The sequence below is a fragment of the Hyperolius riggenbachi genome, chromosome 5, assembly GCF_040937935.1.
Source record: "Hyperolius riggenbachi isolate aHypRig1 chromosome 5, aHypRig1.pri, whole genome shotgun sequence".
NCBI lineage: Eukaryota > Metazoa > Chordata > Amphibia > Anura > Hyperoliidae > Hyperolius > Hyperolius riggenbachi.
In genome coordinates this window covers 32,150,220-32,177,914 of record NC_090650.1, presented here as the reverse complement: position 1 = coordinate 32,177,914, position 27,695 = coordinate 32,150,220, and the positions used below count along the sequence as shown (strand labels likewise).

Here is a 27,695-nt window from a genome sequence, read left to right as displayed (position 1 = left end):
TTAAAAGCCATCAAGGGTGCCTTCACCCAAAAAAGTTTGGTAACCACTGCTGTACACACACATAATTACTGTACCCAGTAAGTTATACATCCCCTTGTGCCCACTTTTATAATGCTCCAAATTATTGCAAAAAGTTGGATCTGTTACAATAGTAACCACAGAGCTGTTTCCTCCCCCCATTCTGGAACTTTGCTGCCTCAGGACTGGCGCCAGTAAGTCCTTTCCAGGAGTCTGGGACAGAAGTGACTTGTGGAAAGTAACAGCTGTAGAGGGGGGTCCTGAAGATGAGAATTGGCTCATAGAGATGGATGCAGAGACGCAGCTGACTCAGCAAACCTACTGTTGTCCTGTTCCTGTAATGACAATGGGAGTCCTGGCAGAGGTCTGCTGGCTGCGGTGTGAGGGGATGGGGACACCCCCGAGACATAATTATTAAACAATGTGTGGAGATTTGTTTACAAGGAAGCCTCACACCATCCAATCACATCTCAGACACACTGTGTGGAGCTCTGAGGACTTTCCACCTGTGGAACTCAAGTTTCCTGCAATTCCCAGCAGTCAGAGCCACAGAAGAGGTTTGTTACCACTATACTCACACTAGATGCAGAGATGACTGCTACACAATGCGGACCTGTCAAACCCAGAATGGATGTTAAAGTGCCACTGTGTTCTCAGCTACAACGTAGTGTTTTCCCCGGGCTCTTTTAGCCGGTTTTGGTAATTTTGGTAAGCACTCGGCTGTCAACAGCTTGCCTTCTCACCTTCCTCCTATGATGTAAGCAGAGTTGCGTCAGCCCTGCATTACCCCATCATGCCCCACCCGGCTACTTTTTCATGCCACCTGGCTACAAAAAAAATTCTGGGGAGAACACTGAAACAGTTCCAATTAGCAAGTTTAGAGAGTATCAATCCAGGCACCAGTGCTAGACTTTCTCCAGTGCTTTCAATCCATAAGATACATACAGTAATAGCAATACAGGAAGAGACAGAGGGGCCTGACAGCCGTTTCACGCAGAGCCGGCTCTCTCCAGAAGCAAGGTGAAACACTTGCATTAGGCACAGAGATTACAGAAGCAGCATGTTTGTATTGTGTGTTTACACCAGGCATGGGCAAACTTGGCCCTCCAGCTGTTACGGAACTACAAGTCTCACAATGCACTGCAGGAGTCTGACAGTCACAGTCATGCCTCATAAAGGCAAATGCATTGTGGGACTTGTAGTTCCATAACAGCTGGAGGGCCAAGTTTGCCCATGCCTGGTTTACACTAACAGCATGCAGTCAGAGTAGGAGATGAGAGAGGAGAGCGAAAGAGGTGAAGAGATCATCATTGGGCAAAAGCAGCTTGTTGTGCTGTGTAAGGAGTCTGACAGTGAGTGAGGAGGGGGGAGGCAAGAGAGCAGCAGTGTTTCATATGACTTGCACAGCAGAAGGGAAGAGGTGGCACTGCTGATCTGACTAAGGAGCAATAGAGGATGGCCAACTGGCTGACCAGTTTGTTTGTCACAGACTCGCAGCCAGCCAGTGTGATATTGTGTTGAGCTGGCTGGCTGCCTACCAGGGACACCTATCTGGCTAACCTATACTGTGGGCAACTATACTGGCTACCTATACTGGGGCCAACTAAACTGGCTACCTATACTGGGGCCAACTATACTAGCTACCTATACTGGGGCCAACTATACTGGCTACCTATACTGGCGCCAACTATACTGGCTACCTATACTTGGAGCAACTATACTGGCTGCCTACTGGGGGCACCTACCTGGCTAACATATACTGGCGGCAACTATACTGGGGGAAACAATACTGGCTACCTATACAGGGGGCATCTATACTTGGCTACCTATACTGGCAGCACCTACCTGGCTAACCTATACTGTGGGAAACTATACCTGGCTACCAATACTGGAGGCACCTATACCTGGCTTCCTATACTGGGGGTACCTATACCTGGCTATCTATAATGGGGAACCTATATCTGGCGCATGTCACAGGAAGTACCCACTAAGATGTTACAGGAAAACACACATCACATACACAGTCACATTATTGTGGCATCTGCACAATTGCCTTCAAATGAGGTTTACCTAATTTCCTGCTGCTGTTCCTCCGTGGTCATCCGGATGGTAAATGCGGAGCTGGAGCCAGGGGACAGAGAGTTACCTGGGTGAGGGGAAGCGACAAAACTGGAGCCCCCCTCCCCCTATCCAGCCTTTCTGCACCCACCTAACAGGGACTACCACAAAGTGAGGACTTCATACTGGGGTCCTAATGCAAATTCACTAATCAGGACTAAATATCCAGTAATAAACACTACATACATCAGAACCCAATCTCTACTAATAAACTCCATCCAACAGTAATGAAAAATAATATACAACACTCACCAATATAATTATTATTATTATTTAGTATTTATATAGCGCCGACATATATAATATATAAGGGTACAGATTTAAAAATAATACTGTTACTGAAATGTATTCTGACCAGTAATATGGGGAATGAGCTCCTCTGATACTCTCATATCAACAACCCAGCCTGCAAGCACTGTGTGGCAATGGGACTATATGACAAGCAGTACTGCTCTCTAACATGCTGTCCACTCAGAGGACCATATGCAATTCACTTTTTCACCTGAGTTTTCTCCTAGGTGATATTTTTTGAAATTTGTCAATAAAATGCCTTTTAAGCCACCAGAAAACAAGAAAATACTCAAAATAATTTTGATAGTACTTTTGCACTCACTTCAGTACTTTCTCAGTTGAAAAGTGCAGTAAAGTGCTGTAAAGTTATTTTACATAGAAGAAAAATTATCTCCTAGGACAGGGGTCAGGAACCTTTTTGACAGAGAGCCATAAACGCCACATATTTTAAAATGTAGTTCCGTTAGAGCCATACAATGTTTCAAACTGGGACAGTAGGGCTCACGTCCCTGTTGCCATGGTGATGTGTATACAGTTGATCCGCCGGGCAGCGGAAGTGTCAGACACGTTTTCAGCTTCTCTTGGGTTTCAGCAACATCAGCAATTTCCCCGAGAGCCAGACAGGAGAAGTACCGACTAACAGCTTGTACAATTAGCGAGCTGACTTGGGGGTTGATTCACTTTGTAGGACGAGATCCCCGCATTTTGGCCCAATGACAGGCAGCCTATTGGGCCAATCAAAGTTTTTGATCTACAGAGTCACTGGACCTGACAGGGTCCAGAGTGGGACAATTGGAGCAACCGTTAGTTTTGGGGTAGCGCGAGTAAGTTAGTAGTGCATGCTACAGCAGTAGTGTGCCTACTTTGAAAATGTTACTTGCACTGCCACACTAAGCTGTGCTGCTTGAGCAGTGTAGCTTACTGAATAAATCCCTACTGATTTGTCTGTGAGCCAGATGTACCCATCAAAAGAGCCACATCTGGCTCCCAAGCCATAGGTTCCCTACCCCTGTCCTAGGAGAAAACGTAGGAGAAAAGTGGAATTGCATATGGGCCATACTCTCCAATAATCACAGTCCACTAATACTCTCTAATATACACCTATCAACCAAAACATCAAAACTATCTGCTTGATATTCTGTAGGTGCCTCTTGCACTGTAATCTATTGAGGTACGGTCTCCACAAGGCATAAATGAAAAAAAGGACACTAGGGTCACTTGGGAGCCGGGATATAGCCAAACAAACATGTAAGTGTTACTGATACTTCACAGCAGCCAAACCTAACTCTACTCTCACACAGAACCCTTCCCCTCCACTGCCTAACCCTAACTTCCCACTCCTGAGGTTTAACCTTAAAATCCTCCTTCCTGATGCCTAACCCTAACTGTGCTAAACTTTTAAATGTAAAAAGAAGAGGTAAAATTGATTTTTTTTAATCAATGAGCCACATTATTAGCATGCATTTTTAATGTGCTATTGCCCCGAGTGCTAAAAATGGTGCTCGGTTCACTTTCAGACAGCTATCTCTCATGGCTAGAATTATGTGTTTCAGCAATTTGGGCTGCAGTTGCTCTTTTATTGTGATGCAGCAGATAGGCTGGACTTCACATCCTATGTGTATCAGTGAGCCTTGCATGCCCCTGACACCCATTTACTGGTTGTCCTTCCTTGGACCACTTTTTGTAGGCACTAACCCAGGCTTTCTCAACCAGGGTACCCTGAGGACTCTGCAGGGGTTCCTTGGCATTTCCCCCATCGTGGGAGAAGTATAATAGAGCCCATTATAATAGGGGGTACTGCAAAAAGAACCACTAAATTGAGGGTCAGAATTATAATGAGCACATTATAATGAGTGGCAGTGTAAGATGAGTTAGTGAAATTAACAGCCTCACCGACCAAGCCTCTGAAAAATAAATGCTGGAGTTCCTCGAGATTAAAACATTGTTTGCAGGGGTTCCTTGAGATACAAAAGCTATTTGCAGGGTTCCTCCAGGGTAAAAAGGTTGAGAAAGGCTGGTCTAACCACTACATACCTGAGATATGCTCTAATCCAGTTGTCTAGCCCTAATTTAAATCACTCAACTCCTCATGCTTGCCCATTTTGAATGCTTTCAACACATAAACTTCAAGAACTGTCCATTCAGTTGCTGCACAATTTATTCCATGCTTTGGCAGATGTCATTCTATCAAGATAATCAAGGTTATTGACTCCACCTATCAGTGGTTTTAATGTTGTGGTTGATAGGTGTTTAAAGGGAACCCAAGGTGAGAGTGATATGGAGGCTGCCATATTTATTTCTGTATAAGTAATACCAGGTGCCTGGCAGTCCTCCTGACCCTCTGACTCTAATACTTTTAGCCATAGACCCTGAACAAGCATGCAGCAGATCAGATACTCAGCTGACTCAGGTTTATTGGATGAGCCATATGCTTGTTCCAGGGTTTTGACTCACACTACTTATGCCAGAAGATTAACAGGCCTGCCAGGCAACTGGCATTGTTTACAAGGAAATAACTATGGCAGCCTCCATATCACTCTCACCTCGACTTCCCTTTAATATACACAGCCCAATAATCCTCCCTAATAGACAGTGCATACAGTCCATCACTCCTACCTAATACACAGTCCACCATTACTACCTATTACAGTGTACATACACACAGTCCAATAATACTATTTCATGCACTGTACATAGCCCACTCATATTATATTATATCCAAGGGACACTATCACTAACACCCTACAGTACTGTCCGCTGAAATCACACCTGTAGTGAGAGGTATACGGAGGCTGCCATATTTATTTCCTTTTACACAATACTAGTTTCCTGGCAGCCCTGCTGATATTTGGCTGCAGTAGTATCTGAATCACACTAGAAACAAGCATGCAGCTAGATCCCAGAAACACCTGGTCTGCTGCATGCTTGTTCAGGGTCTATAGATAAAAGTATTAGAGGCAGAGGATCAGCAGGGCTGCCAGGTAACTGGTGTTGCTTAAAAGGAAATAAATATGGCAGCCTCCATATACCTTTTCCTTCAGTTGTCCTTTAAGTGATCTTGTCGAATGGCAGGAGGGGTTTCCACCTCTGGGGTGGAGCTCAGGTGTGTGCTAATTTTTCCTGTTGACTTGGGCAGATAGAATACAAGTTTCTGTCCTGTTCTGGGCTGTGAGGATGGAGCAGAGACACCCCAGTCAGCGGTACTCACTGTGTGGTCAGTCCTGCACCCCCTTGGCCCTCAGTGTGGCTGGGCTGAGTCCCTCGTGTTGTGTCTCTGACCTTTCTCATTACAGAGCTATGTAAAGCAATGCCGGGACACCTGATCTGGGGACATCAGGACAGGACGTGAGCTGAGCTATATCGGGTGGGTCATATGAATGGTGGACAATCTATATTACGCACACTGTCAGATATATGAAACCAGGACTAGGCCCGATTCCAGCCTGTGCAGCTCCTGGTAAGCGGATGGAGTGTGAACTAAGCCCATAAACAGGTGAATGCAGGATGTTCCCATCTCCAGCCTGACACCCTTCGTGACAATTCCTGATGGGTAGGCGGAGTAGAGATGATGATAATTGTATGCAAATTTTTATATGATTGGAATTCAACCAATCATAAACAGCAGGAAATACATTTTGATTGGCCCTAATCCAAGCTGCACACAATCTGCATTGGAATTCAGCCAATCATAATCAAGAGGACGTGTATTTGAGTGGCCCAATTCCAATACAATGTAATTTGCATGCAAACCAGAATTATTCGCATCTCATTGGCCATCTCTATCCACAAGCAGGCCAATGCAGCATGTGACCAGCCAGTGGCTATAACTGCTGACACCAGGCGTATCTAGAGTGGCTTCTGGAATCTGGGGTGGCACCTAGCACTACAGTACAGTAGTGCAGTTGAACAGATGTAATGACTGCTTCCTTCAGAGATTCCTTACATGGCTATTGGCTTCCTGTGATAAAGGTTTTCAACAGCCACACATGAGTTATTGAACTGCCTTTGTCTTCAGCCAGCAGAACTTGTTGTGCTGTAAATATTTGGCTTGCTTTGATCTCTCTCTTCTCCAAGCAGAAAAGCGGTGTAAATTCTCACCTGTCCCACTGGGACTCACGTCAGGGGGACAAGAGAGAATGTACATTGCACACAGACACCAGGGGGACGAGATTTTACACTTGGGGAAACATCAGCCGGAGGGGAGGGCTTGCCTGCCGCGTAAGCTGGTTGTCACTATATCACACGCCCTAATTGCCGTGCATCCAATTGACCACGACTGTCAGCATATCCGATCAATACATTGATTTCACCCTGACATCGAATCATCGATCAGGTGGACATGTTGTGGCACCGATTTTCATTGTGGGAGACATGGCAGCGCTTTCAAAAAATACTTATACCTGAATGATTTATCTGCATTGATGTGCAGAGCTCCAATACTGGACTAAATTACACACCTAGCTTTCACTGCAGGCAAAGGGGGGTGTTAGCTTCAGTGATGATATGTGTACAAATGATTACCTACTAGACTTTCCCACGGCGGTGACGGACCCCCTTGGGGAAGACCTAACCACTAGTCTACCAAACCACTAATGTAACAGTGAAGCACATCAAACAGTGAAACATGTTGAACCAGTGCAAAATTATTTAATCAAAAAGTTAAAACCTAAACTAGTATAACAGTGAAACATATTCAACAGTGAGCTACCTAACACTAATCTAAGGATAAAAACCTAATATTTCTCGTGCAGCTTATCATAAATGGTATACATATTTTGTAAGACAAACAGACAGACAGATGACAGCGCACAGTTGCACCTGAATTGCAAGCCAACAGAGGCAATGCAGAGCCCCTCTGGAACTAAATGCCCTGAATGCAAAACAGATGCAAATTATGCGCTAATCCTAATCTAAAAATTTTGGAAGTGAATGTGAATTATTTTCATCCCATTCGATAAAATTAGCAAAATGGATGGTCGATCGGGCACTAAAATCTCTAGATGTATGGGCACCTTTAGGAGTCTGTCACATTCCAGTGGTTGGAGATGGCACAAATCCAGTGCACATAGGAACCAACCCTGGTCCTGCTTATTCATCCTTGAGGCTGACACTTCTGACTCTGTTGATTAAATTGTTCTGCCTCAGAAGTCAAGCGATAAGCATTTCTTTCATCCTGACTCAACCTGTGCTTTTGCTTCAAAGAAATGTTTCCAGCCAAAGTCAACTATGAGATTGATGATAAGGAATTGTTCTCTAGCTACACTGGTGGAGTTATGTGAAAGAGTCTATTTACCAAACTCTGATCTGCAAAGACTGTCAAGCGAAATACTCGCCACCCGACGGAGGAAGATGCGAGGTTCCCCTGATGACGAGCGTTCCACGATCCATCTTCCGGCCGGCGGGTATGCGTGACGTCATGTGACGTTACACGACGGGAGCGAAGGGGAAATCAAGCAAGCGCTGTACTTTGCGCAGAGTTGTCGGTGACCTCACCGATCCACCGTAATAGTGGATTACTAAATGTTGTTCATGTAAACGCGCACCTATACCCACATCGCGAGATCACGGAAACATTTGCCCATGGCTAAAAAAAAAAGTTCTTGGAAGCATCGTCCGGAAAATCGCGTAGGCCTTAAAGTGTACCAGAGCTGGGGCAAGGTCCTCCAGCACCCAAGGCTGAGACATTAAAGTGCAACCCTCCATCCCTCCCACCCCAGCAGTCACACACTGATTTCTATTAGACTAAGAGGTGCCCCAGGGCCCCCAACACCTTAATCTCTAGTTATCTGGCTTGCAGTCACTGCCATATGTCCCCTTTTCTTTTTTCTCTCTGCTTCAAACACAATAAGGGAATGATAGCTGAGTGAGTTGTGCGCCTCCTCCTACACTGCGCCCTGAGGCTGGGGCCTCTCTCGCCTCTGCCTCGGCCCTGAGTGTACCAGAGATGACATGTGACATGGTGAGATAGACATGTGTATATACAGTGGCAAACATACAGACACTTGTGCGGTGTTCCTTTTCTTTTTTCCCTGCCTGTAAGAGTTTATAATTAGCTATGGAGATTTTCTCCAGTCAGGACTCAGTCGGCTCACTGATAACAAATTACAGCTATAAAACACTTTCCTAAGCAGATACCTGGGCTTTTTACTGTGAGAGGAAAAAATAAAAAGGTCAATAGTTTATGTACTGTATTTTCACTCTGGGACTCTTGAGACTCTGCAATTGAGCAGAGACTATGAAACATTAAATCTGCTTTGTAAATGTTCATACATAAAATAAAACATTGAGATATCCAAAAGCGTCATTTTTAGGAGTAGCAGGACAGATCCAATTGTTTATCTCATTAGTTTATTTTCATCTCTGGTTCACTTTAAAGTAAACCTTAGAAGAGAATAAAGAAAGATTTGATACTTAGCTGCAGGCCCATAAGCACCGCATGTGCAGAAGAGACCGACTGGCGAGACTGAGCCAGATTACTGGGACCGATAGCAGGAGGGACTCGGGAGGACAGTGAGGGACTCAGTGGTGCTTATGACTTTGGAGGTAAGTATCAAATCTTTCTTTATTCTTGTCTCAGGTACACTTTAACAACCTAGAACATCTCCATACAGTACAGAACATAAATGGTCAGCACAAATTCAGTTTTCTTATCTTGGGCAATATCCAATTCACTTTTTCTTCTACGGTTTTTTCCAAGGTGATATTTTCACGTCGTATGAATAAAGCAAGTAAGAAAATACTCGGAATAATTTTGACAGGACTTTTCCCCCTACATTTTAATACCTTTTAAATTGCAGTTACTTTAAACAGAAGAGAAAGAATTATCTCCTAGGAGAAAACTTAGGAGAAGTGAAGTGAATTGGACCTTCTGTCATCCAGGCTTCCAGTAGAGAAACCACATGTCCTCTCCTTTTCCTAAAACCCAGACCGGAAAGCACGAGTCGGCTCCAGAGAATCTCTGCCAGCTAATACTCCACACCACCATCCACAGAAATAATGCTCTGTTTGGGCTGGTGCACACCGAGCGGCTTTTTCAGCGTTTCTGCAGCCGCTTGCGGCTGCGGATATGCTTGGTCAATGTATCTCAATGGGGTGGGTCACACCAGAGCGGGAGGCGTTTTGCTGAAACGCATACTCCCAGGGTGAGGCATTTTTTGGATTGCGGATGCGTTTCTGCCTCAATGTTAAGTATAGGAAAAACGCAAACCGCTCTGAAAAACGCCTGTTCAGAGCGGTTTTGCCGGCGTTTTTGTTACAGAAGCTGTTCAGTAACAGCTTTACTGTAACAATATATGAAATCTACTGCACCAAAACCGCTACACAAAACCGCAAAACGCTAGCTGAAACACTACAGAAAAATAAGAAAAAGCGTTTCAAAATCTGCTAGCATTTTGCGGATCTGCTAGCGGGTTTTGGTGTGCACCAGGCCGTAATTCTGAGCATTTTACTGATATTCCACTAGCCACTTTCTCCTGTGCCCAGATTACCGTGGGGCCCTTTTTAAATGTACTCTATACAGATGATGGGAGAGTCAGACAGCTGCACAAATTCCTCTCCAACACATTCCAAAGGTTCTCACTGGGGTTAAGGTCTGGACTCTCCTGGCCAATCCATGCGTGATGATGATGCTGCATGCTCCCTGAAACACTCTTTCACAGTCTGAAGCCTATGAATCCTGGTATTGTCCTCTTGGAACATGCCGTGCCACCGGGGAAGAAGAAATTCACTGATGGAATAACCTGCTCATTCAGTGTATTCAGGTAGTTAGCTGACCTCATTCTTTGGACCCACAGCATTGCTGAACCAAGACCTGACCAACTGCAGCAACCCCAGCCTATTTGCTTTGTTATATCCTCGTGGTGACATTTTTTTTCTTTTTGTTTGGGACAGGTAGAGTATGTTTATAGGGAATTTCTCAAAAGCAAGGCACATGCCCTGTATACAGGAAGGGTTAATCCTGCCAGGCAGAGCTGCTGGCACCAAACATCTCAGCTCACACAGTGCCAACATTGTCTGCCAGTACAATGAGGAAAGACAGTGTTACACAGTAACAATCAGATCTCTTCCTGTTATCCTTCCAGACACAATTTGCTGCAATACCTGGGAATGGCCTATAAGAGCAGCGCCAACGTTCCAAGTGAGCAAAGCCAGAACCCAGACGCCAAATTCCCCACTATAGAAAAAGGCCCATTTTCATCCACAGATCAGGAGGGTTCCTACAGGCAAATCACAGCTGGACCTTCACTTCCCCACCGCTATCCTGAGTATTCCAGCACGGGACCTGCATCTCCCCAGCCAGGGGTGTCACTAAAGGGGAGCAGCCACTGCCACAGCAGGGGGGACCAGAGCTGTGAGGGGGCCCCGACTACTAACCTTCCCTTCCTCCAAGAGGTACAGACTAACCAGCAAGCTCAAGGTGAACCATAACGCGTTGGAGTGTGTAAGGGGCTACAATGGTAAAAGCCCCCTTACTAAAATGCTAAGAAAAACAAAAGTTTGCTTTCTTAGAACAGATAGAATTTGCGATGATTCAGGTTGGAGTGAGCTTGAGATGTTTCCCACAATGCATCACTGCTGAATATATGCAAATTAACCATTGTTACCCTTAGAAGCTAAACACACCTCCAGAGCCGCTGGAATGCAATGATGTGTCAGCTTGTTACTTTGCATGTGCCCTGGGAGACATCTCAAGCTCACTCCAACCTGAATTATCGCAAATTCTTTCCGTTTTAAGAAAGCAAACTTTTGTTTTTCCCTTCCTCCAATAAAGGGATCAGGGTGTTTTGTGGTTACACTTGTTATGTGTGTGATGATTAGGATGGTCACACTTGTCTTATGACCCTTGTAAGATGGACCCCCCAGGCTGGAATGGTCATCAGGGGAAGGTAAAGGAAGGGTGTGACCACTGGGGCCGCATAAAAGTATTGCTGGGGGGCCTCATCATTTGTAGTTACACCAGTGTCTCCAGCACAACTGATGGATAACTCATCGCTCAGCCATTATGGGGCACTGAACTGCTGGGCCCCAGAGCATCTGCACTGTCCGCTATGGCAATAGATACACTCACGTCTAACATACATAGGGCTTGATTCAAAAAAGCATGCTAACACTTAGCACGCCCGTGAAAAGCAGCTTTGCACGTGTTATCATGCGCGTAAAGCTTTACGCGCGCAAACTAATGACTTCGCGTGAAGTCATTAGTTTGCGCGCGTAAAGTTTTGCACGCATTACATCACGTGCAAACCAGCTTAGCACGGACGTGCTAAGCATACACGCTAATAGGTTAACACGTGAAGCGCCGTAGATATCATGTGCAAAGTGCACTTATCGTGTACGGCGTAACACCGGATGCGCGATAAAAGTTAACATGCGAGAAAGTAGGATGGAGGCACACCTTCCTAGAGTCGATTATGATGTGCCAAGGCTGTCCGAGTACCATCCGGACAGGTCAGGAACAGAAGATGGAGCCGGGACCATCCGGCTTCATCTTCCGGCATGGTGCCGGCTTCATCTTCTGTTCCAAAAGTTAACATGTGAGCGCTAAAACTTTGCACGTGCAACACGTGCACAAAATGGCTTGCACGTATGTTTGCACGTGCAAAGCTTTTAGGCCTGATAACTCAGTTATCACTGTTTTGTGAATTAAGCTCATAATGTACATAACAGCGACTCTGGAATCCAGCATTAGAAAAGCAACAATACATAATAAAATCAAACAAACGAATAAGAGCACTAGGCTTTGCTAAAAATTAGCTCACAGACCAGCTAAAATGTTATCCAACAGCCGCTTAGGCAAACTTATATACTGAAAACACATTCGATGAATGGAAACAAGTCTACATAATATGGACCAAACCAGGCTGACATCAATGTCATCGATATAAAAATCTATGAAAAGTAGACAAAAAAGACATGTCGTGCCACCATGGCGAAGCACCAAAATGTATTGTATAACACAGACATACAAGAAAAGCCTACCGTACGGAGGGTGGAGTAAGAGTGTATCGGCGATCAGCCTCCAGAACAGCGTTGTAGCCAGCAGTGCTACGCAACTCACAGTCACACTGGATGTTGCCGCCTCCGAGCTACAGAGGGTCATAGGGGGACGCTACCTTCATCAGGTCCTGATGAAGGGGGGTTTCCCCCAAAATGCGTTGTGACCCATGACCTCTATTGGTGGAAGGATTGTGTGTAGCTTGGAGACGGCAGATAACTGACAGATGTTAGCTGTATAGGTGTCTGCTTCAAGATGTGTATTAATAGAGGCCATACAATTGTAGATGGCCACCAGATTGGACCATTAGATCCCTCTCTAAATGTAATCTGATCAGAGAGGGATCTTTTACTGCTACACGCCTTCTATTTAAAATCTGTGGAGCCGCCACTGCCTGCTGGGTTCCCAGGTCTCCCCCTCCTACCCCGCATCTAATGTGCTCCCCCTAGGCCGTGAAGAGTGTTGGCAGCAGAGCTGATGCTCACCTATCCACTAGCGCGTTCCTCCTGTGTCTCTCCACTGCTGCCAGGGCACCTGTACCCAGTGACACAGATGTTATGTGACCACATCCATACCGTTGCGTCGTAGGACTCAGGCACCCAGCAGCGATGAAGAGAGGACACAGGAGGAGCGCATGAGTGAACAGGTGAGTGTGAGCTCGAGTCCAGTGGATCACATTTTAGATGGGTGGTAAACCTGGGGAAGGGTCCATCAGTCACCCAAAATCTACCGCTGCACACCTGACCACCCCTTTTTGAACAAGATCTTTCCAGCCTGGGAAAGATACATAGATTTTATCGATTTTGACTATAAAATTGATCGAAATTACAATCACGGACCACGTTGTGGCATTGTTCTCTAGCAGATTTGATTATAATGATTGAACATGCCTGGAAAATTGAGCAAGTGTATGAGCAGCTTTAGTCTCTATCCACATAGCATTAGAATGTTTATGAAATATTGGGGTTGTTGATTCCAGGGTTAAGGAGTCGGAGTAACTTTGGGTACCTGGAGTCGGAGTCTGTGGTTTTAGGAGTCGGATGATTTTTGAACTATCTCCAGTCTAGCCCTTGTGGCTAGACTAAGGAGTCAGAGTCGAGGAATAGGAGCAATTTTGACTGAGGAGTAGGAGTCGGATGATTTTTGTACCGACTCCATGCCCAGGTTGATTCACAATGCAGTATTATACATTTCTGTAATGCACATACAGTAGTGTGCAATAATAAAGGTCGTCAAAAGTGCATAGACTGCACTGTGTTTTTTTAAAATCTGTACTGTCCGATTTGTACAATAAAAAACATACCAATCGAGTCACTGTGATCTCCTAGATCCCTCTTTGCCGTTTCCACCTTTCCCCGCCGTGATCCTGGCTTTTAAATATATATATATATATATATATATATATATATATATATATATATTAATATATATATATATTTATATTACACATACACACGTAGTATAATGTACACACACAAGTATATGTGTGTATGTACTGTATATATATATATATATATATATATATATATATATATATATATACTGTATATATCATGTTACAGTATACTACAAGTTTTTATTACATTGTGAATTATCAGCACTCCAGTCTGGGATTCTCACAGTCTCTCAGTCAGCATGTGACAGGCAGCTCCCTCCCCCCTCAGCCTCACAAACTGCATCACTGTGAGGTGTAAACAAAGAACACAGAGCGTGCAGGGGGCATGCATAACTTGTATTCATTACAACAGAGGCAGCCCATTCCTCTCTGGGTCTACAAAGCTTGACAAATAAAAGAAGATTAGATATATTACAGAGACAGTGCAACTAGAAAAGGCTGCAGTAATGCAGAGCACATTAGAACAGGCATGGGAACTTATAGGATAGAAGAAATAAGGCTGAAAATTTTGTTACAGAGTCTCTTTAACAAATCATTTTATTGTTTTTTAACTGAAAAAAAAAAGCCATACAGGAATACTCTGGTGCAGAGTGGAGCCAATAGCGGTATAGGTATTAAATATCATTGTACAGTACAGGCATATAGTCAACAAAGCACATAATGGACATAGATAATGGCATCATAATACGTTTATGCATGTATATACAGTAGTTGTATACTGCAAATCAGATACATTTCCTGTCACAGCAGCTGAGTTGCTCAGCATAAAGTGGTACATAGTAGAAATATGAAGCCAAGCCAGGCCAATTAATCAAGGAATTAGATAAACCGCACACCTAATAGAAGTGGTTGCTGGCGCTGGATCCCAGTTGCAGTAGTATGAAGGCAATGGAAAGATGGGTCCGCACACAGTCTTACTTCAGGAATGGTGCAAACTTTTTATTGTTCCAGTACACACGTTAGGACATCTGACCATTACTGCTGACAATCATTTCGGGGCCACCTACCCTGTTTCCCAGAAATTATGATATCTCCTGAAAGTAAGCCCTAGCAGGAATTTCAAGCACACTCTAAATATAAGCTCTACCCCGAAAGTAAGCCATACGTATGGCAATTTGTGTTTCTACTGGACCCGATGGTCTCATGGGCAGGACCATGGCTCCATCATTGGCCCAATCACTTCACTCGCTGCTACTCAGCAAGAACAGTGATTGGCTCAATAATGGAGCCATGGTCCCACCTACAAGATCATCGACTCCAGTAGAAACACAAGTTGCCGTACTTCTTCCCCATAGGCTGAAGTTCAAGGACAAAGCAGCAAGAAGAGGATGCAGGGGGACATCGCAGGGCACGGGGGACAGCGCAACATGAAGCTAGGAGTAAGTGAAGGATGCAGGGGGACTTCAAAGGACACAGGGGACACCAGGAGGACATAGGGTTACATGGGACACAGGAGTTTAGGGGATAGAGGAGGACACGGTTATAGAAGGGGACACCAGGAGGACACTAAAGGTACAAGGGCGACACAGGGGAACTCAAGAGGTGGATCCAGCAGAGGAGGAGGTGGCACAGTGACACACAAGAAGAGGATCCAGGAGAGGAGGAGGTGGCACAGTGGGGAACGCAGGAGGGCACACAAGAGAAAGATCCAGCAGAGGAGGAGGTGGCACAGTGGGGAAGGCACAGGGACACACAAGAGGAGCATCCAGCAGAGGAGGAGGTGGCACAGTGGGGAAGGCCGGAGGACACACAAGAGGAGGATGTAGCAGAGGAAGAGGTGGCACAGTGGGGAAGGCACAGGGGCACACAAGAAGAGGATCGAGCAGAGGAAGTGGTGGCACAGTGGGGAAGGCAGGAGGACACACAAGAGGAGGATCCAGCAGAGGAAGAGGTGGCACAGTGGGGAAGGCACTGGGGCACACAAGAAAAGGATCCAGCAGAGGAGGAGGTGGCACAGTGGGGAAGACCCAGGGCCACACAAGAGGAGGATCCAGCAGAGGAGGAGGTGGCACAGTGGGGAAGGCAGGAGGACACACAAGAGGAGGATCCAGCAGAGGAAGAGGTGGCACAGTGGGGAAGGCAGGAGGACACACGAGAGGAGGATCCAGCAGAGGAAGAGGTGGCACAGTGGGGAAGGCACAGGGACACACAAGAGGAGGATCCAGCAGAGGAGGAGGTGGCACAGTGGGGAAGGCAGGAGGACACACAAGAGGAGGATCCAGCAGAGGAGGAGGTGGCACAGTGGGGAAGGCACAGGGGCACACAAGAAGAGGATCCAGCAGAGGAAGAGGTGGCACAGTGGGGAAGGCACAGGGGCACACAAGAAGAGGATCCAGCAGAGGAAGAGGTGGCACAGTGGGGAAGGCACAGGGACACACAAGAGGAGGATCCAGCAGAGGAGGAGGTGGCACAGTGGGGAAGGCAGGAGGACACACAAGAGGAGGATCCAGCAGAGGAGGAGGTGGCACAGTGGGGAAGGCACAGGGGCACACAAGAAGAGGATCCAGCAGAGGAAGAGGTGGCACAGTGGGGAAGGCAGGAGGACACACAAGAGGAGGATCCAGCAGAGGAGGAGGTGGCACAGTGGGGAAGGCAGGAGGACACACAAGAAGAGGATCCAGCAGAGGAAGAGGTGGCACAGTGGGGAACGCAGGAGGACACACAAGAGCAGGATCCAGCAGAGGAGGAGGTGGCACAGTGGGGAAGACCCAGGGACACACAAGAGGAGGATCCAGCAGAGGAGGAGGTGGCACAGTGGGGAAGGCAGGAGGACACACAAGAGGAGGATCCAGCAGAGGAGGAGGTGGCACAGTGGGGAAGGCACAGGGGCACACAAAAAGAGGATCCAGCAGAGGAAGAGGTGGCACAGTGGGGAAGGCAGGAGGACACACAAGAGGAGGATCCAGCAGAGGAAGAGGTGGCACAGTGGGGAAGGCAGGAGGACACACGAGAGGAGGATCCAGCAGAGGAAGAGGTGGCACAGTGGGGAAGGCACAGGGACACACAAGAAGAGGATCCAGCAGAGGAAGAGGTGGCACAGTGGGGAAGGCACAGGGACACACAAGAGGAGGATCCAGCAGAGGAGGAGGTGGCACAGTGGGGAAGGCAGGAGGACACACAAGAGGAGGATCCAGCAGAGGAGGAGGTGGCACAGTGGGGAAGGCAGGAGGACACACAAGAGGATGATCCAGCAGAGGAGGAGGTGGCACAGTGGGGAAGGCACAGGGGTACACAAGAAGAGGATCCAGCAGAGGAAGAGGTGGCACAGTGGGGAAGGCAGGAGGACACACAAGAAGAGGATCCAGCAGAGGAAGAGGTGGAACAGTGGGGAAGGCAGGAGGACACACAAGAAGAGGATCCAGCAGAGGAAGAGGTGGCACAGTGGGGAAGGCAGGAGGACACACAAGAAGAGGATCCAGCAGAGGAGGAGGTGGCACAGTGGGGAAGGCAGGAGGACACACAACACAGGAACACCAATATTGCTGCTTAATCTTCACAAGAACAATCAGGGATTTAAACCCCTTTGAATGGTGGAGGCACTTGCATGACTAGGAGGACATTTTAAAACACCATTTGTCTCTATTTAATAATTGTTGAGACTGTCCAATGATCTTGGACAATAGTTTAGTAATCACAGCAAGACTCAGGCCCCTTTCACTGTGTTTTCATTGTGTTGCGTTACCCTATTTTACTGCAGGGTGATGCTAAAGCAATGAAAACCTATGGGACATTTCATACCTGACGTGATGCATTACGATGCGCCTGGGGCTTTGCATCTGACGCCAAAAGCAACAGCGCGTTACCGGGCAACATGTGTGGCGACATGCATTGACCGGGAGTCATGTAAGTCAATGGCGATGTACGTATTTTAAAATTTTTAGTGTTGCGGTGCGCATGCAGAGAAGTGTATTTTTTTTTAATACACTTCTGTGCAATTCTTATTATTTTGTCTACAGGAAGGGAGCGCTAGAGGGCGTTACTTATAGTCTGGCTTGTGGCTAGAAGTGAGATTACCGTGCATTGCCGCGGTAATCTCCAACGCCTGTTTTTAATGTTGCGTGGCGGCTAGTTGCTGGTGTGAAACTGGCCTCAATCGCTGGAAACTGATGGACAACGTTTCCACGATCTGTATGCAAAATATGTTCAGTGATGGGATGTGAATGACAGCAAAAGACCACAAGAGGAAGAATTGTTTAAGGATCCTATTGTTGCTAACCATAGGATCGTTAAGCGATGAAGGATACAGGGGGAGTAGCGGACACATCATTTAAAGATCTGTACACACTGCTGATGATTAACGATTATCAGCCAAAGTGATACATCATGTCGGTTGTTCAAAATACCCAATCACCATCCTGGATCATCCACTTATCATTCAATTCAGCCATTGTTTGTGCTACAGATTCTTAAAGGATGTTGGTAAGAAGAGTTATGTATCGGCTGTTTCGCCCACAGTCATTCCTTGGCTGTTTCTACCAGAGTCATTCATCAGCTGCTTAGGCCAGAGTCATTCATTGGCTGTTTCTACCAGAGTCATTCATCAGCTGTTTAGGCCAGAGTCATTCATTGGCTGTTTCGGCCAGTTTATTCTGTCCATGGGTATAGGCATATAGTCTGGCTCCCACTAACCCTGAATAAGTGGATTAATGCTAAAATAATTTGACAGGATTAGGAGGTGGAAGAATTAATTTGGCAAGAGAAAAGTTTTCCAGTTTCTGTCCTATTCCCAACGTGGTCTGTAGGTCATGCATTTCTTTCATTTTGATGCTCTCCGAAATGTTTAAACAATTTTACCATTTGCTTTGGAAAATGTGAGATTGAATCCCATATTTTCGTCTGTTAATTTGTGGATGGTGGTAATCATCTTTGAGCCATGAAGCAAATCCGTAATACAGAATCTTTACCCAGTTCTGATTGAAAAACATATCTACTGACCACCGGTTTAACCATAGGGATCTTCTCATTGGTCTTGCACTTAACATTGATCTAGTCCATGGCCATCTCCTTTGTGTACTCTTTAGATCTTTCAAAGATGAAACAAAATTACTTTTATTCACATCTGGTTGAATTGCATCTTCGATTTTACAGGTGCATGTTTTAATGGCTGTCTGGAAGGGTCCACCTGAACAGTTTTGTATCAGGCAAGACTTGAGGGTCACAAATACAATTTATCCAACCTGAGTGCACTCACTACTGGTGAACAGGCCACCGGTGCCAAACTTAAGCAGATACACTGCTTTTGTAACCACCAGTCCAGAAATTTTAAATAATAATAATGGCACACCACTGGCTAGCAAGGTTTAGTATGTACTGGAGGCACACTACATGTTTTGAGTAGAACCCTTCTTCAGGTGTTATGTCAAAGGACAGGTGGTCAAATGCTCAACAGGCCTGGCTAGGAGATTGGCCACCTCTGCAGGGGAAGAAGAACAGCAGCGAGAGGTGGAAGTAGTTCTGGAATAACGAGAAGTGGAGTTTCTTCTGTCTCCCAAATGCGGGAACCAATATTAGCATTAGCTCGATAACTTTATATTTTAAAGACATGCTTCGAATGAGAGTGATGCTTTCTATCCCCACTGCGTCTTTCAGTGCGTGAATGTTGATTCCTTCCATGACGGTTGTGCCGGGATCGGGAAGATCTATCACTCTCTCTGTTGTTGCGTCTCTCTGTGCTGCGATATCTGGCATGAGAATGTTTCCTCTTTTCCTTACTGTCTTCTCTGTCTGAACATTGGTTAGTTTGATCCGAATGTGAACCCCGATCCCTCTCAATACTATTGTGTCTGGAGTGAGAGGATCTATCACTTTCTCTGCTCCGTCTTCTCTCTGAGCTGCGTTTTTCTCCTTCCGTACTTGGTCCTCTGCTTGAGCATCGCTTAGTTTTATCAGAACTTGAGTGCTGAACCCTGACCGGACTGTTGTTTCTGGAGACGGTGGGTCTGTCACCATCTCTGCTGTGCCATGAGTGCTGCTCACTTTGAAAACTTACGATCCTCTGGTTCTCTTGAATATTTGGAGGAGTTTTGGGCTCTGTCAGGGCTGAGAACAAAATCTCCGTCAAATTAGGTTCTTAGACCCTCACTTTTTTTGTCTTTTGTAAATGTGGCTGCAAGAGCCCCCTACCTGAGGGCTTCATCCTGATCTGGTTTACAACCTTCGGATCGAGGAGAGCTGCAAAACAATAAAGAAGTTATTAGCACCAAGGCTGTATAAATGAGGCTACAGCAAAAAGGAATACCACACCAGAAGAAGACAATTCAGCTTACTACAGTAGCAATCGGGAATGAGGGTCCCGGTGGCATACTGCTTCACAGATAGAGGACACCCACCAGTTTGTGTCCAAAAGGCATTTTATATAGGCCACTGTGGCAATAAGACACCACAGGTTTGCAATTTGCTGCCTTGCCCATATCAGAATGGTAAACTAGAGGCCAAAATAAGTCTGGAACTGGGCGTGAAGGTGCCACCAATAAAAGATGATGGCCTTGACCTCGACACCACAGCATTTGGAACAAGCCAACAGGGGAAGGAGGAAGTCGACTGAAATGTCCCTTCAAGATTGCAGGAAGAAGCATCTGTCCTACACATCACACAACCACACTTTGGGGATATCCGTGTGTGCAAACTATGGGACTAGCCAAGCTAAGTGCTCAGGAACTTCATCCAGGAAAGGAATCAACCTGAGTGGAGAATGAGCGGGAAAGAAATTAGAAAATGAAGAAAGTACTAGAAGAGAGATAAGGCCAGATGAGAGGATAAGAAAAAGTATGAGGGCTGTAGTAGTCAGCGCTAACCTAAGGAGCGTACACACATCAAGCATGATGGACTGGCTTCCAGTGGAGGGGTACAATGCACTTGGCGGTCGCTTTTCTGTAAAGATCCAGGGGGCCTGATAAAATGTCCTATCAAAATTGAAGCTCGGGGGAAGCAACCTATCCGTAAGCTGCAATGGAGGCACTAAAAAAACGTTTAATTTCTTTACATATATAAATAGGTTGATCTGCACTCAGCATCTTCCTGGTCACGGGGGAGCAGTGAGAGATGATGTCAGAAGGGTGTGGCAGAAAAGAAGGGAATTTCAAGCCCTCCAAATCAACCCATCCTGCATGTGGCTAAACCAGAAAGAACCAGGCCATGGAAGTCATCTCTACCCCCTCCACGCGCCACCTACAAATCAATGAACTCAAAATGCAAATACGAAAAAAAAGTTTGAATGTCCGGATGCAAAGTTTCAAAATGCAAAAAATGCAGCCACACAAGAATGCATGCAACAAAAATGCATAATACTAAATAATTTGCATGCAAAAAATGCAAATACGAGGAAGAAGGTTGAGTGTATAGATTCCGTAAATGCAATGCAATGCAAGCAAAAATATATGCACGTAAAAAATGCAAATAGGAGAAGGATGGGGAAGCACCTAAATGAGCCAGTTAAAGGTCCAATGTCCGAACGCAGACTTAAAAAGTGCAAGAAATGCAGGCACAATTTAATACCTCTTTGCTACCATTACATATTGGTCCGAATAACCAGGTTATATAAATATTGTGGTCACACTCAATAGTCCTTATTTATAAGTTTAATTTTGGATACAAAACTTTGCGATTGTGTTTTATTTAATTTAAACATATACCGTATATTCCGGCGTATAAGGCGACCCGGCGTATAAGACGACCCCCCAACTTTTCCTGTTAAAATAAAGAATTTGGCATATGCTTGCCGTATAAGACTACCCCTTTTCACAACATGCCTCCTCCATCCTCCTGACCCACCCCTGTATACACCTTTGGATATTACTGCGTGCCGCAGTCATCCAGGGGAGGGAAAAGAGATCAGGGTGTGATTTTGTTTTTTAAGAGCGGGGTGTCAGTATTGTGGCAGGCAGAGCACCGGGTGCAGCAGCCTTGAAAGGTCCGTTCGTGTCCTCGGTCCTTCTATGTCCTCCACTGTCCCCCGCATCATTTATGTCCACGTCCCGTGTGTTTGAAAATTCAAAGCTGCAAAATAATAGCATCTTGCGAGCCGCTCGCATGGATAATACGGCAGCTTCCTGATTCCGGGTCACCTGACTGGTGACGTGCGCTCCACAATTCAGTGTCTTCCTCTTCCTATGCACGTCACCAGTCAGGTGACCTGGAATCAGGAAGCTGCCGTATTATCCATGCGAGCGGCTGCTCGCAAGATGCTATTATATTGAATTATAATATTCTATTATTATATTATAAATGATGCGGGGGACAGTGGAGGACATAGAAGGACCGAGGACACGAGCGGATCTTTCTGCCAAGGCTGCTGCACCCGGTAAGCTCTGCCTGCCACAATACTAACACCCCGCACCTGACACCCGGCGTATAAGACGACCCCCCACTTTGCAGAAGATTTTCAGGGTTCAAAAAGTCGTCTTATACGCCGGAATATACGGTAAGTCACTGTGTAAGTCATACTCACACTAAGACTAGCAACAGTTTGGACACTAATTCCTGCCACAATTCTGTCAATTGTATGTATTTCGAACACAGGTTCATGTATATGCATGCAAATTTATGCAACATATTTTTATGCCACTATTGAGGTATATTCATAGCCAAATTAATGTACAAATAATCAGAATGAATTTCTGCCAAAGCACTACAGTCCCATTTACTCTATGGTCTCTGTTACAGCTGTTTACTCCTATTTGTTATTGCCTGATGAAGCGGGTTTGCATCCAGCGAAACGCGTTGCACTTTATTTGGAGTATTAAAATAAAATTGTTTTGACTGAAAATCCACAGTCGTATGTTCTGCTTGGAGGAGGTAAGTCCACCACTACCTCCTCTATTACCAAGATGGGTTTTTAAGTTTTTAGTGTTTTTTATCCTGTTGGCGCCTCTGTTATCCTATTATCTACATCAAGTCCACCCTCGGTGGAGGGTTGTACCCTTCCTTCTTCTACTACAGAGAGCGACTTTTTAATCCTGAGTGGGGTCAGGACAATCTCCCCACTTGCTTTGACAGTGGTTGCCTACTTGGCAACCCTGGTTTGTGAGTATTAAACTAATATTATTACTCTTCCAATTATACATTACCAGTACATACTACACTATATTGGGCTCTTGGTGTTCTCTCTTTTTCTCATCCTATGCAAGCTTGTTTGGCCCCTCCACAGACTGGGCAACATACACCAATTGCAGCCCTCGAACATGGAGTTTGTCGATGATCGATCCATCCATAGGGACACAAGAATGCATGGAAAAAATGTATGCAAAATAATGTGAATGCAAAAAAAGCGCATGTAAAAAATGCCAAAACAAAGAAGAAGATTGAGCACATATATGCAGAGAATGCAGGCACACAAGAGTGCACACGAAGATATAGCCATAAAAAATGCAAATAAGAAAAAGTTTGTCGAGCACATAGATGAGCCAGCCAAAAATGTTTGACTGGAGTAATACACTTCACATGACATAAACAAATCGATGCATTACATCACAAAGCCAGCTACTCCCAGCACCATTCCTCCACTTAGCAGTAAACACAGAAAAAAATGCACAAAAAAACTTGATGTTGATCGTCCAAAGTCTCACTCCACATGCTGCACACCAAAGATGTACAGGGAATAGGGCAGCAAATCCATGCTGGCTCCACAATTAATTAATTTGACAAAGCAAATATTAATGACCTTATGGTCTATCCTGCCACTTATCACTGTCCAAAAACACTGTGGCTTTCTCAACCCACATGAAACTGCCATCTCTAATGCTGGATACACACCATACAATTTGCTGGCAATTTTTCCTATTGTTTTTCGTTCACTTTTATATCGACTGGAAAAATGATCAGAAAATCGATCAAAATTCAGATCGGACATGTTAAAAATAATCAATCTGGCAGGTAAATCTGCCAGAGAATTGTATGGTGTGTACCTAGCATGCATTCCTTACCTTATAATACAGACAGTGTCGTTGTTGACTTTTCACATATAAATACCCCCCTACAAGGCTCATAGCTGTTCTCAGACATATTAGAGGATGAACCCCAAACGTGCCCTCCTAAGACCCTAATTTTTACATAATTACATTATTATCAAGTCACAATGCCTTCATTTTTGATAAACTACACTACCAGCCAATCATTATTTAGTTAATGACTGTGTAGACTGAAACGCTGACCAATAGCAGCCTTTTGTCCCTAACCCCACCCACTCTCCTCTCAAATCAATTTGAAATCAGAATCAGAAAAATTTATTTCGCAAAGCATGAGGGGTCATGCCCGGAAATGCCAAAAACAATTCCGGGCATGACCCCTCATGCTTGGCGAAATAAATTTTTCTGATTCTGATTCTGAATTTTTCTGATTCTTTCTGATTCTGAAATCAACACATAGCTAAGCAGCATGTATGTACAAAGAAAAGTCACCTGGAAACATCAGGAATGATCATTACAGACAACCATGATTACAGGTCTGCTCCTAGCTAGCCACAGTTTGTCCAGAATTAATTATTAGCATAATAATTGCACTCTTGCCTTGCCGCGCTGGGTCCCCAGTTTGAAGCTCAGCCAGGTCACCATCTGCATGGAGTTTGTATGTTTTCCCTATATCTGTGTGATTTGCCAAAAACATATATATAAGTTAATTGGCTTACCCAGTGGCGTAGCTAAGGAGCTGTGGGTCTCGATGCAAGTTTTACAATGGGGCCTCCCAAGCACTCTATACACAGCAATTGATACAGCGCACCAAAACCTGCCAATGGCAACTACAGTGTCAGTGGTGCAAGAAGGTGATGGGGAGCAGTTTGTTAATGATTACCACTATTCAAAGTATCTATAGAAGTGATTATTACCAGGACAGGACCAATAAAGAGCTAATACTGTAGTTGAGGGAGAGCCCTTTGGGGCCCCTCTGGCCCTGATGCGGTCACAACCTCTGCTTCCCCCTAAATTGGCCCTAGACCAGGGGTGTCGAACTCAAATACAAAGTGGGCTGAAATTGAGCTCTAGGACCAACCTCACAGGCCAACCTCAATGTCTTGTGGCCACCTTCCTACCTTATAAGGTTCCCCAGTGTCTCATAGCCCCCTCTCCATCCCCTATACAGTTCCTTGATGTTTAGTGGCCCCCTCCTTCCCCTATACAGTTCCCTGGTGTCTAGTGCTGTCCCCTTCCCCATATGGATTCCCTGGTGATCTAACGCTTATACTCCAATCTAACTTCTCGAGTGGTCTAGCGTGGGCCAAACATAATGCAAAGTGGGAAACCATCTAAGGGCCAAATCTGATGGCTTTGCAGGCCAGATTTGGCCCACAGGCCGGAGTTTGACATGTATGCCCTAGACTATGATGGACATATGACTATGGTAGGGATTACATTGTGAGCTCCTCTGAGGACAGTCAGTGACATGACTATGTACTCTGTGCAGTGCTGCAGGAGATGTCAGCACTATATAAATAACAGTGAGAATCATTTTGGGAAATGGCCCTCTAACGACAGCTATATCCATTATAAGGTAATAATTAATCTCTGGACTCCAGCAGCGTCAACCTCAGATGATCATATTGATGTCCCATAAATTCCAGATTATATCGGGAATTTCTGTTCTTTGATGCACCATATCTCTAGTTTTCCATTAACCAAAATCCAATTTGGTTGCCTGCACTCTGCTTTAGAACAAACACCTGCTTCTCCCAGGAGCGCTGCTGACAGAACCCAGCCCGGGGGTCTAATTCTACAAGTAAACGTGCATGTCAGCACTGTGCATGATGGAGAATGTATACACACACCTGCATGTGATGGGCATACACGCATACTCTGCTGCAAGTTGGAGTGCTACTTTAACATGACGCCTTCATGCACAAACACACACACACAACTGGATGGCAGCGTTCCTCCCTAAAGCTTCGTACACCTGCAAGATAAAAGACACTGGGAAAATCATTCCCAATGAAAAAGATACTGACCACCAATGGTTCTGTGGCACCACAAATAATCTATCCTGGCAGATCGATTCTGGTGATTATCGTTCATGCAGGGCCATGTGTACAAGCAGGGCCAGATTTGTACTCTTTACCGCCCAAGGCCACTGTCACCAGCCGCCCCTCCCCTTCAGTATAGGTAACGAGATGACTCCTCCCCCCTTCCCTCCAGTATAGGTAGCCAGATGACTCCCTTAATCCCTCCTTTTCCCACCCTCCCTTCAGAAAAGGTAGCCAGCTCACCTTCACACTGCAGCAGCCATCAGTGCACTTATTTCTCCACTCGTCTCCAGTGCAGAAGCTTCCTCTTCCTTTCTGTTTCTAATGCTGCTCAAGTCCATAGCCGCCGGCCACAATGAACATAGAGTAAGCACAGGCCGCTGGCAGCAGAGTACTGTGGTCAGACGCTCACCTGGTGGTGTGCGGTGGCGAGGAGAGACCACTACCCGAAATCAATTTACCACAATGGATCGGTAAATCAGTGTTGCCTATTGTAAAAACTTTCCTCTCCCTGATTTACATTCTGGAACTCTGGTGGCCAAATCTTTAGTTCTGCTAGGCGATCTGTACGAAATGTTTGTTACCGAGAGTTCTATGCACAGAGCATGATACTGCTTGCTTGGCAGTTGGAAATAGCGTTATTTACCACAATTCAATGAGGTTCGCAGACAGCAAACTGTCAGGACCAAGGTCAGGACATTACTCTATGGGAGGGGTTTCACCACAATATCAGCCATACAGATCTACCCGATGCTCTATTTGAGAAAAGGTAAAGAAATTTCTTGTGGGAAAGGGGGTATCAGCTACTGATTGGGATGAAGTTCCTCTTTAGGAGTGTGTGTAGCCTTGCATGAAGTACACATGCAATGTTTTTACTGGCTATAAAGAGGATTTGTGACGTTTATAGTGTACACAACGCCATTGACAATGTCATTGGTGATCTGTCGTATTGGATAACTAATGACCAACCTCTATTGTTCTACTTCAGTCCCAGGGGTGCAGCTACTACCGCTCTACCCCCTCACACGTCGTGCACACACACACGCACGCACACACATACCTGCATAGAAAGAAAATTTACGGGAACAATTGCACACATGGCTTCAAGTCTGGGGCTCCAAATAGGTCAGAAACTGCCCTGCCTGAGAAATTGTTAGTTTGTGCACAGACAGTCTAGCTACATCTTCACTTTATCACTGTATGGATTATATTGCCAACATGCCTGCACTTGCAAGGCCAGTGCACACCAAAAACTACTAGTGGATCTGCAAACGCTAGAGGTTTTTGAGGCCCCATTCACACTAGAGCGTTTTGCCGCGATTTCGGTAAAACGCTCAAACGGTAGTGTAATGTTACCCTATGGTAAAAGCGCTAGTGTAATGTTACCCTATGGGCCTGTTCTTACTTGGGCGATTTGCGCAAATCGCCCAAAAACGGCAAACGCAAACACGTAGCCTGCACCATTTTCAGGCAATCGCGTTTCAGTGCTATAGAAGGGCTAAACGCGATCGCGGCAAAATCGCCACAGTGTTTAGTGATTTTTCCGCGTACAATCGTGGAAAAATCACTCCTGCAAAACGCTGGCAAAAATCGCCGTTGTTTTAAAAACGCAAGTGTGAACAGGGCCTTAAGCTGTTTTTCAGAGTAATTCTAGGCAGGTTTTCTAAACATGCCTAACGTATTTTGGAGTGTTTTTGTGTAGCAGATTTCATGTATTGTTACAGTAAAGCTGTTACTGAAGAGCTACTGTAACAAAAACGCCTGGCAAACTGCTCTGATCTAGTGTTTTTCAGAGCTGTTTTCCCCTTTCCTATACTTTAACATTGAGGCAGAATCGCCTTAGAAATCCTAAAAATGCTGAAGCCCCCGAGTTTGCATTTGGGGGGGAAAAACGAACCGCTCTGGTGTGCACCATCCTTAACAGTGGAGCT

General features: G+C 45.5%; 1 protein-coding gene across 7 annotated transcripts in view; it reads right to left on the bottom strand.

Annotated features, from left to right (window-relative positions):
* NOS3 (nitric oxide synthase 3) overlaps window positions 1-27,695 on the bottom strand; it is a 242,706-nt gene that overhangs the window by 74,162 nt on the left and 140,849 nt on the right. For 2 of the 7 annotated variants that reach the window (XM_068235393.1, XM_068235392.1), the window contains one exon: window positions 2,089-2,139. The exons of 4 other annotated variants lie outside the window; for them this stretch is intronic. In XM_068235393.1, the coding sequence (XP_068091494.1) occupies window positions 2,089-2,120 (32 nt within the window). In that variant the 5' untranslated portion in view covers window positions 2,121-2,139. Of the gene's footprint in view, window positions 1-2,088; window positions 2,140-5,635; window positions 5,685-27,695 lie in introns of those variants that run through there. One more of the 7 variants, XM_068235394.1, reaches the window with a different exon arrangement.